This window comes from Perca fluviatilis, chromosome 15 (genome assembly GCF_010015445.1).
Source record: "Perca fluviatilis chromosome 15, GENO_Pfluv_1.0, whole genome shotgun sequence".
Taxonomy (NCBI): Eukaryota; Metazoa; Chordata; class Actinopteri; order Perciformes; family Percidae; genus Perca; species Perca fluviatilis.
Window position 1 is genome coordinate 8,837,049 of NC_053126.1, and position 12,548 is coordinate 8,849,596.

A 12,548-nucleotide genomic window follows, 5' to 3' on the forward strand; every position below is an offset into this window, starting at 1 on the left:
GATGAAACACAGCAGATAAAACACTTATGTAACTGTGATTGATGTTATTCCCAACAGCAATTCCAGGCCACGTCTTAGCTATAGATACTGATATATAGCTATATATAGATAGCTATAGATAATAGAACAATGAGCTGCAGCAAGTGAGCCTGAGCAGCAGGAGTGCTGCTGAGACTGAACTAAACAGACGGTTACACAGTTGTATAATTGGAGTACCTGCCATGCTCAAGATCCTGAGTGTCCTGCCAGGACCAGTTATGTTCATGTCTGACTGAGCTTTGAGTAAACATCCTGTGTCTTCCATATCACATATGTTGGATAACCACAACATGACATAACACTCAATATGAATCAGTAGAGTTTGTGCTGATTATCTGAAAGGTGATCAAACTGCAGCGTGTGTCCTGAGTGTGGTCAAGCCTGGCCCACTTTGTCCTGCTGCAGTGAAGCTGCCTTTAAATAACTCACTGGGTACGAGGTATTGGCCGGGCTCTCTCTGTCCCTATAGCACACTTCACATCCCCATCTGGTCTGCCATCTCATAACTGAACCCACAACCCATTTACGGGCCTAATATCATAGTAACGTACAGTAACAGTAACGTAGTGTGTATGTAAAGTTATGACTCACCCACACACAGGATCACACACCCAAAGCTCCTTGTATTTTAAGGTTTAGAAATGTGCTTTATGAATAATTACTTATTTATAGCCTGCCAAATGTTACAATCAACAGATTTTCTATTAAAGATTTTACTTAATAAATGTGAAAATATGTGAAGATACACTAGTCTTACTGCTTTAGTGAACACAGATCCAACAGCACTGACACTCTCAAAGGTCAAACATTATTGTCTAGAATTCCTCTTAGAATTAGAAAACTGATACTCAGACAACCATGGCTTAGCTTCCTTGGATGCCGTGCAATGTGTACCTTCCACCCATCTCTTTGCTCTGTGAAGGCATCTAGTGAATCTGGGTTAGGCCAGTACTAGAATTACTGATCCTGTTTCTGTCCTGTAAAATAATTACAAACTCCTGGGAAGAGCGGTGTGTCGGTGGGTTGTTAAAAAACCAACATGAGATGTGTCGTAGCTTGCCCACTGCACATAGCAGATATATTTTTATCTAGAGTGTTTGGAAATTAATTGCAGTTACCCAGAAGAAATATTTAGTGACAAAGTAAGTGTGTATTTCCTATGCTTTGGCCCAGAGTGAAATATCTTTTAGTATACTATGGACACTTCTTTTGTCATGCAAAAGCACCGTGGCTATGTTGGTTGGTCCACCACTTTGGTCCAGACTGAAATATCTCAACAACTATCAGATGGTTTGCCATGGTATTTTTTTTTTTTTTTACATACATTCATGGTCCCCCTAGGATGAATATGTTGGTGATCCTCTGATGTTTTCCCTTATTCTGTGAAATATCTCAACATCTAGATGGACTGGCACACAATTTGGTAAAGATATTCATGGCCCCCAGACGACGTATCCTAATGACTTTGGTGATCATAACTTGTCAAGTGGTGTCGTCATTAAATCAAACATTTAGTTTGTCAAATTATTTGGTTTAGGACCAAATACCTGCAAAATGTATGACATTCCCATCAGCCTTACTGCATCCCATCAGCCTTACTGTAGCTTTAGCTTGAGTTTAGTGCTAAAAAGCAAACAGCAAATAGCATGCTAACATGCAGTAAGGTGAACATGGTAAACATTACACCTGGTTAACATCAGCAAACATGCTGATGTTATTATTGCCTAATTACAGTTTCACACAGCTGCTAGCGTGGCTGTAGACTCATAGTCTCGTTTTACTCTGATCAAGGGAACAACTGCTCATTGGCCCTGTGATACACTAAGTATTCACTGATTTCCTCCTTCCTCCAGGCATGCACACACACATAAGACAAATGAGTGATGTTCAGCGAGGAACTGCCTACATGGGCTTTTCAAAGTCCAGCGTGTTCAACAGGAGCTGCTTTGCTTCATGAATGAGTCAAAATGGAGACCACACCACCCACTCTGTGATATGTTTGGTTTTTAGTTAGAAAATAAAGACAACATTACAGAGTATGGTAGTGAATTAGAAGTGTTAACTTTACTTCCATTTATGCCCACCTCATTACCTCTGGACCAATAATACACCCAATGTGCCAATCTAACCCAGAGAAATCAATTGTAGGCTATATGTTTATGTTCTGGTCATGGCTGGTCTCTCTAGTACACATCGGTCCTGAATAAACCAGTTGGTCTTTTCAACTCTGAGCATTGCTGACCAGCGAGTGCAACCCTTGGTAGGGGAAGAGCACTTTGTCTCCAAATGCCAAGTATCTACAGTGACACCGTTGAAAGGGAGGGGGAGGACGAGAGCTGAGCAGTGAGCAATAGTTCACTGGATGTGGGATACAGAGTGGGATCTGCAGCAGAACATGATCAGATAGCTGATATACCAAGACAGTGTGATACTGTCGACTGCCCATGACTCTGAAATAAGCTGTGAGGGAATCATTTTGTGATTGGATTGGACCCTAAAGGCCATGTGAGTCCTACAGAATTTAATTTGGGATAGCTGTGATCAAGGCTATTTCAGTGGTTCAAATTATGACTTCAGTTCTTCACTAAAGTCATTTTCTATTTCTCGTCTGTTTCTGATCTACTGGATATCAATCAAGCAACAACTTTGGAGGACTTGACAGAAGGAGCAATTGTAATGCTCTGCTTATTGAGTGGAAAAAGAGACACATTTAAAGTAGGAGGCACAGACATGATGGTACTCTGTGGCCATTTACTTTTCTGCCTCAGGAGGATAGAGTGGTTCTACCCGTAACAAAAGAGAAGATTTGAAGAAAGCCTGAGGAGAAGGATGCAGCAGTTTGGCTAAAAGACCTGGGGGAAAAAAGGAAAGTTGGAAATCAACATTTATTGGGAACACTTGCATACAAGGTAAGCTGCTTTAGACAGAAAAACTATAAATATAATACTGTAGCCAACAACCTTTAAAAGAGACCTGTGGACTGTCTCTCATTGTTTAATTCTAATATATTTTCAGTCTCTATCGTGATCAGGAGAGAAATAGACTCATCTCTGCTCCAATGCTGAGATCACAGCCCAGCAGGCAAAGAGTGGCTCCTTTGAGAGCTGAGAAGCTGTCAGACAGAATATTAGATATTAATAACCTTTGCTTCCTAGCAACTAGAGCATTGAGAAACAGAAACTGCTGCGTAAAAAACACACACATATCCATACTCAAACATGCACGTAATGTCAAATTTGTTATCAATTGTCATCCTGGAGTCTATACTCAATTCAGGTTGAGGGTTTGAAACATAACTCAGCTTGAATCTGTACAGAAAGTATATATCAAATTCATCATTTACTTTATGTTACTGTTCTGTACAATGTATTGATGTCTATAGCTATAGTGTATCAATGGTGGGGACACCTGCACAGCAGCCTTTGTGACCCCATTTGGTTGTTTTATTAAAGATGAAATCTCGACTGCATCTTGTCTCTTGAAAAAAACAAGCATTTCACTGTGCTTATACATGTGACAATAAATTTGAACTTCACAACAAGTTGAGGGATTACAATGCATTCTGAGGTGTATATGAAGGTGGTACACTTAACCTTTCATTTGGAGCCATCATCAGGTAAAAAACTCAATCTGTCCAACATTTTTTGTTTATGACCAAATACCTACAAAATGAATGACATTCCCATCATTGTAGCTCTGTGCTAATTAGCAAATGTTAGCATGCCAACATGCTAAACTAAGGTAAACATTATACTTGCTAAATATTGCAAGCATGTTAGCATGTTGTCATTAGCATTTATCTCAAAGCACCATTAAGTACAGCCTCAGAGAGCCACTAACATGGCTGTAGCCCAAAACATTAATAGACAGTTTGACTCCAAAATATTCAGGCAGAAGGCCTATAAACCTGTTGCTTATAATGCCCTGGAATCACAATTGTCTTCCTTTGTGTAATGTGTTTCTGTGTGAACAGGATGTTGAGAAGGAATCTGATTACATTCACTGTATAATACTGGTTCTTGCACTATCAATAACCAATCAAAACTGTATGGCGCACAGTTTGCTGGAAATCACATGGAAAATGTAACACATTTTATTTCTAGGATGTGCTGAAGGCTGCAATTGGATGAAGTTCCCCTTTTTTTAGAATATTATTTCCGTTAATGTGCCTGAAGTAATTCCATCGATTACCATCAAACCATTTGGATCAGAGGCCTTTTCTATGATACCCAATTTTCTGCCCCGTCTTTTTCAGCCCATATTATTTTCCAGTCCAGCCTCACAGGGGAATCACACAGCCTCATCACAGTACTCCAGTGACTCTAATAGTTGTGCCAGCTGGAGGAAACAGAAGATACGTCACATAAAATGGCAGGACATTGGATTAGCTGGCTATTTCTGTACCTTGTTGATCAGAGAAACATGTATTGTATACACTAGAGTATTTCCAATAGAGCAGGGTGGAAAGAAAAGGACAGAAAATCAAATGTCTGAAAGGATATATTCAAAATAAAATGTAGTTGTGTTTGAAAATCTATGTATAACTGTATCATTTGCATGCCCTAAATTGTGTAGCATAAATAAATCAACGTCTAAACACCTTCAAAACACAGATAATTGTAAATTACATTCATCAACAACATTTATGTTGAGAGGAAAAACAATCAAAAGAGTTGTTACTAAATCAACAGTGGCTAGGAAAGCTTTGTAAATCAACAGCTATTATTAGAAACAATCTCCTTAACTATGTGGGTTGACAGTGAGTGAATCCTTAGAGAAGTCTATATTTTTTTTAAGTACATCATAAGTAGCAGACGTCTGTCCTAAACAAGTAGTCAAAAGTAGTTATAGTCAATAGTGTGGAACAAAGAGATAATGTGTAGATAGAGGATGTGTGTTATTCTTAAACTGAAGTTTTTTTTAATCTCACACTAAAGCTACTTACGGGGAAATTTGAAGGGGAAATGTACATCATGTTCATTGGCCGTTCATTGGCCTGAGTCCAGAAGCAGCAACACGTTAATGTACTATTGCAAACATTACTGTATGTCTGTTTAAACAAAGGTAAATTAATTCATATTCAACTTTTCAGATGATAGCCATCACTTTACCTTCATACAAATACTAATATTTTACCTGTCCTTCCTTTACAGGAAAATACTTTTATGCCTCACTTCTCAATTCCAGTTGACACTGACATTGTTTTGGGAGGAGCTATGCACTTCCTCTGAGCCTGGTCAGTTTTGTATGATCCAAGCTGATAGTGTGAAGCCACGTCGCTGTGCCCCACTGAGGCATGAGTGTGGGAAGGGCCCACCACCACAGCTTCGTGTCCTGTGAAGAAGACGGCCTGAGACTAAGTACCATGCCTGCTGTGGGCAGCTTCGGCAATGGCAAGATTCACACAAGACGCAAATACCACAGCCGGTTTGTCAGCAAGGCTGGACAATGCAACATCCACTTCTCAAACATGGATGAGAAGTCACAGCGGTACATATCTGACATTTTCACAACGTGTGTGGACGTCCGCTGGCGATACATGTTCTTGCTATTCAGCCTGGTGTTTGTGGTGTCCTGGCTAACATTCGGCCTGTCATACTGGGTCATCGGCCTCCTACACGGTGACATGGAACATCCTGAAGGGGATGGCAACTTTGTTCCTTGTGTCATGCAGGTTAACACCTTTGTGGCAGCTTTCCTGTTCTCTGTTGAGACCCAGACGACCATTGGGTATGGTGCTCGCTGTGTGACAGAGGAATGCCCGGTTGCTGTCTTCATGGTGGTCTTTCAGTCCATCATGGGCTGCATCATCGATGCCTTCATGATTGGTGCCATCATGGCCAAGATGGCAAGGCCCAAAAAACGTGCAGAGACTCTACTGTTCAGCCACAACGCAGTCATCGCTTTGCGTGATGGGAAACTGTGCTTCATGTTTAGGGTTGCTAATCTAAGGAAGAGCCACATTGTGGAAGCTCATGTACGAGCCCAGCTCGTCAAGCCCCGTTACACAGAGGAAGGCGAATACATCCCCTTGGATCAGATTGACATGAACGTAGGTTATGACAATGGCACAGACCGCCTGTTTCTGGTTGCACCCCTCACTGTCATACATGAGATTAATGAAGAAAGTCCACTGTTTGGCATCAGCAAACAAGATCTTGAAACATCTGACTTTGAGATAGTAATTATACTTGAGGGGTTGGTGGAGGCCACAGCCATGACGACGCAGGCGCGCAGCTCTTACCTGCCTTCAGAGATCCTGTGGGGTCACCGCTTTGAACCCGTCATCTTTGAGGAGAAGAGCCAGTACAGGATAGATTATGCCTACTTTCACAAAACATTCGAAGTACTATCCACCCCCAGATGCAGTGCCAAGGACATGGAGGAGAGAAAATTCCCAACATCTGGCGCCAACTCTTTCTGCTATGAGAACGAGCTGGCCTTCATCAGCAGGGATGAGGAGGAGGAGGGGGATGGGGAGAAAGAGGAAGACAGAAAGTGTTCAACAGAGCTAGTGGATGAGCAGGCCATTCCTGGACATGATCAAAAGTCCTCCCGTAAAGAATCAGAGATTTAACCTTTGGCTGTTGCTTGTTAGGTTTGTTTTTGGATGCAGAGCAATGAAAGCGTTGTGGGAAGAGCCCTATGACTGTCATTCTCCTGACACGAGGATACCAATAAAGGTGGACAAACAGAGCAGTAATGATCTCCATCAGAAAAGCAAGGACATTTCTCATTGGATTTACTCTTTTGCTTTCCCAAAATTGTTATGGAGCTTTAATGCAAAAGAAAACTGTCATGTTTCAATTCACAGACAAAACTAGTCATAAAGTGCATGACAATAGCATAGTTTTGTATGAATATTTTGAGAAATGTTTCATAGTTTGCAACAAGTGTGGAGTGAAATTGACACTTTGCAGATGATGTTTAGGAAACTAAACCTTGGGAATATTTCTCCAGATTAATTTGGTAAAAACAGAAGTGTAGATTAACAGTGGATTTTCCTCTTAATGATATGACTTTTGTGAAAAACAAGACTAAATATTCTACATTATACAATGTAAATTGATGGTAAGTTGGCATACATACTGATATGTACATGCATGCATGCATGTAGGCTAACTATGGGGGGCACATGACAAGGTAGATTTTTAAATATTTCTATCACAAAAAGGGAAAGAACTCATTGATGCATATATTTGTCTTATATATTCAGCCAGAAGGAAACATTTGACCTGAGTAGATGTTAAGAGTTTCTTTCTCAACAGTTTACCAGAAACGTTTTTGAGTGTACACTGAGTGACTGATCGTTTCTCCAAGCCGTGATCCCCTTGGTGTTGCTACACCTGTGAAACTTTCCGTTCTTCCACAGCAACATGCTATGTACAATAATAAGCAGATTTAACCCTTGGAAGCAAGTATTTTCAGAAACAATGGGTCCTTGATTTGAGGCAGTGGTAGAAAAAAGCAGGCTTATAATTTTTTAGCAGACAACCGTTGATTATATTTCACTCTCACTGGCTAAAGTTAGGCAGCCCACAAAAAAACTGACTGCCTGTCTTCTTCACAGTATTTAAAAAAGTGAGTTTTACAAGATATGTCTCTTTTAAGTTTAAAGGCCAAATCCAAAAAAACTAAAATATTGACCAAAGGGAACCCAAGCACACAACACAAAATACAGTACTGAGAATATCTCTTCAAGTGCTTGAATATTGATATAAGGTTTCTCACATTTACATGTTCTGTAATCACTTTTATTAATATATATATATACATATATTGTGTGACGTTTTAATAAGCTCTAACTCAGATTTAGATGCGTTATAGAGTTTTCTTCATGTCATAATAAAATATTATATCAGACTTTTTTTAAACAAAAATGAATGAAAAATGAATGAAATGAAAATGAATTTAAAGTACTTAATGGGTTTGAAGATTATATGACAATAATAAAAAAATAGTCTACCTGGAAATCAGTGTAAACAAATCAAACCATACCCTGAGATAACTCTTGGCATATTATATTTATGTGAAAACAAGCAGACATGCAGGCAATCAAGAAACATTTATTTAATCGCATTTCGTAGAGACATGCGCATCCTAGTTTATACATTATTTTTCTTAGTTCTTCTCCAGAGGCATTATTCTCTTTCTTTCTCTTACTATTAATAGGGCAAGTAATAAAGATTTTAGGTCAGACTGGGTACCACTGCTTCACTTATCCCAGGTGAGATTAATTTGTTTTCCCTCCACATTTCTCAAACTAATAGCTCCATGTGGGTTAACTTACTACACCTGACTGCCATTTCAGCAAATTTCAACACATTTGTATTTATATCTTGCTGACTTGTGCTGAAAATATCAGAATGGGCTTGTTCCAGAAACAATTTGTGGGTCCACTGCATGTAAAGTCAGAGAAAAGATAGCTAATTTGTACATTTGTCAGGCCATTGTTGTAAATAAATCTTTTTTATTTTTGGTTTTATCATCTTTCTGGCTGAATAGACACTAAGTATTAAAACATTATTAAAAAATAATCTGTGTTAATGTCATACATGTCTTAATCAAAGCAAGAAACTGGAAATACTCTCTTTGCTTGATGGACTAAAATAACGTCTACTGAATTGAACAACCTCTTCTTGTCTTCCACTAAATGCATTTGAAGCAATCCGTACTTTGTTTTCTTCTCACAATATTTTAGTTTGTTGGGTGAGACAACAATATATAAATTGACAGAAAAAGAGAAATCTCCTGTTGATTACCACAATAAAATATATCTCACAAAGCCAACAGTTTTCTTTTTCCTTCGTGGCAGACAGACACAAAGTGCAGGGATTATTTTAACAATATGCATCTGCTGAATGCATTTGTTGTCGAGTTAAAACAAATAAGTGGGACGGGAAAGTGGGAGCTGCTTGATAAACATGGAGGAATGGACTGTAGTTTATGGCAGTGATTTGGTGGGATGATATCTGGTTGGGGTCAGAGGTTTCTTCTTTCACTCTTATGCAACCAATCAGGCATGTCTTTGCATATGTACAGACAAGACTTGGCAGTCCCGCTTGATTTCACTGCCATGTAACCTTGAACACGCACACACACACACACACACACACACACACACACACAGCTCACAGTTTATACTGATGGTAAATGCTTAGTAATGCTTGTTAAAAGTCCTGTAAAATGGACAGATATGAGTACAATATCATTGTATCTATGGGTTGGTGGTACCCAGATCTGGTATTATTCAATTACCATTTAATATGACCTGTCAGCTAAAGAGCTAAAGAGCAGGTGTATATATATTAGATAGATATTAAACTTTTATCCTGGCATCAAGTCCCATCACAGTGACATTGAACAGAATAAACTGTTCTACTCTTTCATGCATTTAACTTTCAGGAAGTAATATTGAGCGCCAAATGAAAGTCTAATTTCTTACTTTAAGAGTGCTGTATCCTTTGAGAGGTGCTGTGTGATGGAAGGAGCACTGAGAATAAACTGAGATGCATCCCACCCACTCTGCAGTGTTGGAGGATGAAGAAGCTGCGGAGGGTCAGTATTCCAACATGCAGAGTGGGTTGTTGAAAGGCAAATTTGGCCTTAATTGCAGCAGTTCTATTCTTCGCTGGTTTCCCTCAGCTGCCAGAGGGAGGTGGAGGGTGGAAAACAGTAACATGATGCAACAGCTGCACTTCTTCTCCTTTAGCCATCACTCCAGATATATGAGACCTGATTCATATTGTTAGAGTATTTTCTATTAACTATCAATTCTGACTGAGACCATTTCAACTTTTTCAATTTAAAAGTACTTAATGGATGAAAATGTTGCATATCTGAAGTTTAAACTTTTTAGGACCTGACAAGACAAGACAAGACAATAATGTATTGTGTCTGATTTGATTTACTTTCTCACTTGAGTTTTAGAATTTCTTGTCTTTTTCAACAGCTTGATTGCTCTCTCTGTCATAAAAGGTGTAGATACGAAGCTGTAAATGTCTTTCTGGTGCATTTTTAATATACATCAGATAAAAAATGTCAATTAGATGTTTTGGATGCTCTTTGGCTTGTTGTGTTTCTGGAATGTAACCACCTATCTATAGGCAAGACTCTGATGTAAAGAGCCTTTGGTCAGAGTCAGTCATTGTGTTGGAAAATGAGCGTCCATGTTGAAGATTGGCTGGAAATAAGCCTTAAAGTATTGTCGTCCTTGGCGTAGGGATGTGATATCATATCAGGACAGATCAACTCAAGGAAAGAATTCTTAGCATCTTCCTGATACTATATTACAGTTTCCATTTCCATTCACAGCCAAATCAGATAGCTAAGGCAGTGTTGTGTTATTCTTTTGAGGGGTGTGGAGAGCTTCAAGGTTAGAGTAGTGAACTTATGAATGGAAGATTGCTGGTTGGAAAAAGCCCTGACTGGGAAAATGTGATAGGGGAAACTGGTTTTAGAAATCAGGGTGGATTAAACTGTAATTAATACTGCTGTCTAACTGTCCCCAGGTGAAGCTACACAAAGGAGACCGTGTGAATTGTCTTTACTTTCAAAAACAAAAGAAAAATCAATGTACAACACATAACACTGAAATATTCAGCATGGAATATCCTATAATAATAATAATAATAATAATAATATAAAAAACTATATTATCACTTGAATTGTTAACTCACTATAATGTAGTCATAATCAGGCATTCTCTAAAATTATCAGAAAATTTTAAGTGTTTATTAATGTATTTCTATATAACACAGTATACACTGTTATCCCAAATTAGTTGACTTTACTAGAAATTTGCCTGGAAACCTGTTGCCTTAAACCGTCTTAGTTTTTACACAAGGTGAAACTTAACAGGTCAAGTTGTATTAACACAGAGCGGTAAGTTGATGCAGTAGACAAATCAAGTCTACATTAGTCGTCATTACTAAAAATCATGAGTAAACAAATAATTTTTTTCTGGAGTCATGTTGTCTAAAATAAGCACGTTAAGTTAAAGCTTTAGTGCGTAACCTTTTTATATTAATGAACGTCCGTTACATTCAGGCTATTGCCAAATGAGTTGATAGAAAGCTAATTAAGACTATCAGCTCTACAACACTCTCTCTGTATTTCTCAGCTGGCTATGTTCAGAAGCTGGTCTCGTCCGGCGACTTTCACGCCCAGAAAATAAAGTGAAGATAATTACCTCTTCTGAAGAGTCCATCATGTTTTTTTTAATCCTCCGTGTTCTTCTTAGCTACTAGCAACTGTGTGGAGGAGGGGTGGGGCTGGTGCGTGATCACAGAAGGCTTGTATCATGTGGATACGCCGACAGTTTTGTTGTCATTACTTAGAATTCCTCATGGGGGAGACAGAAACTGCGCACTATAGCTTTAAACATGCTAAGAAACATAACAAATATAAAACATCAGGCCACTTATCATTACCAAAAATATAATTTGTTCACATAAATATAATTTTTTCCTTTTTGACAGTATAACTTCAAGAATAATGTATTAAATACATGTATTCCCATAAAACAGAAAGAGAATCAATACAGATAACATCCAGATTTTCCAACATATTGTACTGTGTGGAAAATTTCACTCAGGAATCAAGAGTTTCTAGTTTCCCATCTGCATATATGCCACTGAACGCTTTCTCACTGCCCAGACCCCAAGTTAGTTGTTGACAAATATATTAACACTTAAAAAGGTCCTTATAGTGGCTTACAACTACATTATAATGTGTTATAAACCAGTATTTGTTACATGCTAATAAGGTGGTTAAAGTGTTACCTTTTCTTCTATCATTCAGGCAATCAAACTAATAATGTTGAAAGCTGACGTAATGTATCTCATGTATATCTGTATAACACTGTGAAGTTGTTGTCAACATGTGAACATGTGTCTTAACATGATTCAGCAAACATCAGTCACAGGTGAATGCCAGTTTGAACCTCATTCAGTGGATCAGCACTCTCCTTGAGAGACAGTTAAAGCATTACTAGTGTTTACTGTCTAATCATCTATCTCTCTAAGTTATTTTGCTTATGGAGACATTCATCCTCCAGTTGAGCACATCACTCAGTAGTACTAGAAGCCTCAGCCCCGACTCCTGCAGACATACAGTATTTGATTACAGCAACAGGCTGATTGGATTACAGGAGGCACTGACTCAAATACCTACAGCAAACACAGAGCAACTGGAGAACTTCCTGCTGGGGATGATCGAGCAGAGAGGAAGCTAAGCTTCAGTGCACACAAACACCAACAGGGTCATTCTGGACTATCAAGATGATATGATCTGCTAAATGAAGCTACAGTATACCTTCATAAACCATTAGGATCTCCAATGTCAACCACCCTTGAGGATAATTTCTCTCAGGCTGATGCTGTTGGTCTTCATCTAACAGAGATGTGTTTTGTTTCACATCTCATTGGTGAATTTAGTGGATTGAATTGCTATTTTGCTATTTCTTTCTTAATTTTATCATTCAGTCTCACAAATTTTACTTAAAAGAC

General features: G+C 38.7%; 1 protein-coding gene across 2 annotated transcripts; it reads left to right on the forward strand.

The window, feature by feature from the left end:
* The first annotated feature begins 2,330 nt into the window (after positions 1 to 2,330).
* kcnj12b (potassium inwardly rectifying channel subfamily J member 12b) lies at positions 2,331 to 8,829 on the forward strand. 2 transcript variants are annotated; one of them, XM_039825902.1, is made up of 3 exons: positions 2,331 to 2,948; positions 4,295 to 5,103; positions 5,193 to 8,829. In XM_039825902.1, exon 3 carries the CDS (start codon positions 5,336 to 5,338, stop codon positions 6,614 to 6,616), a length of 1,281 nt encoding a protein of 426 aa, XP_039681836.1. In that variant the 5' UTR covers positions 2,331 to 2,948; positions 4,295 to 5,103; positions 5,193 to 5,335; the 3' UTR covers positions 6,617 to 8,829. The 2 variants fall into 2 exon arrangements, with proteins under 2 accessions (XP_039681836.1, XP_039681835.1); XM_039825901.1 differs by lacking the exon at positions 4,295 to 5,103.
* The last annotated feature ends 3,719 nt before the right edge of the window (positions 8,830 to 12,548 follow it).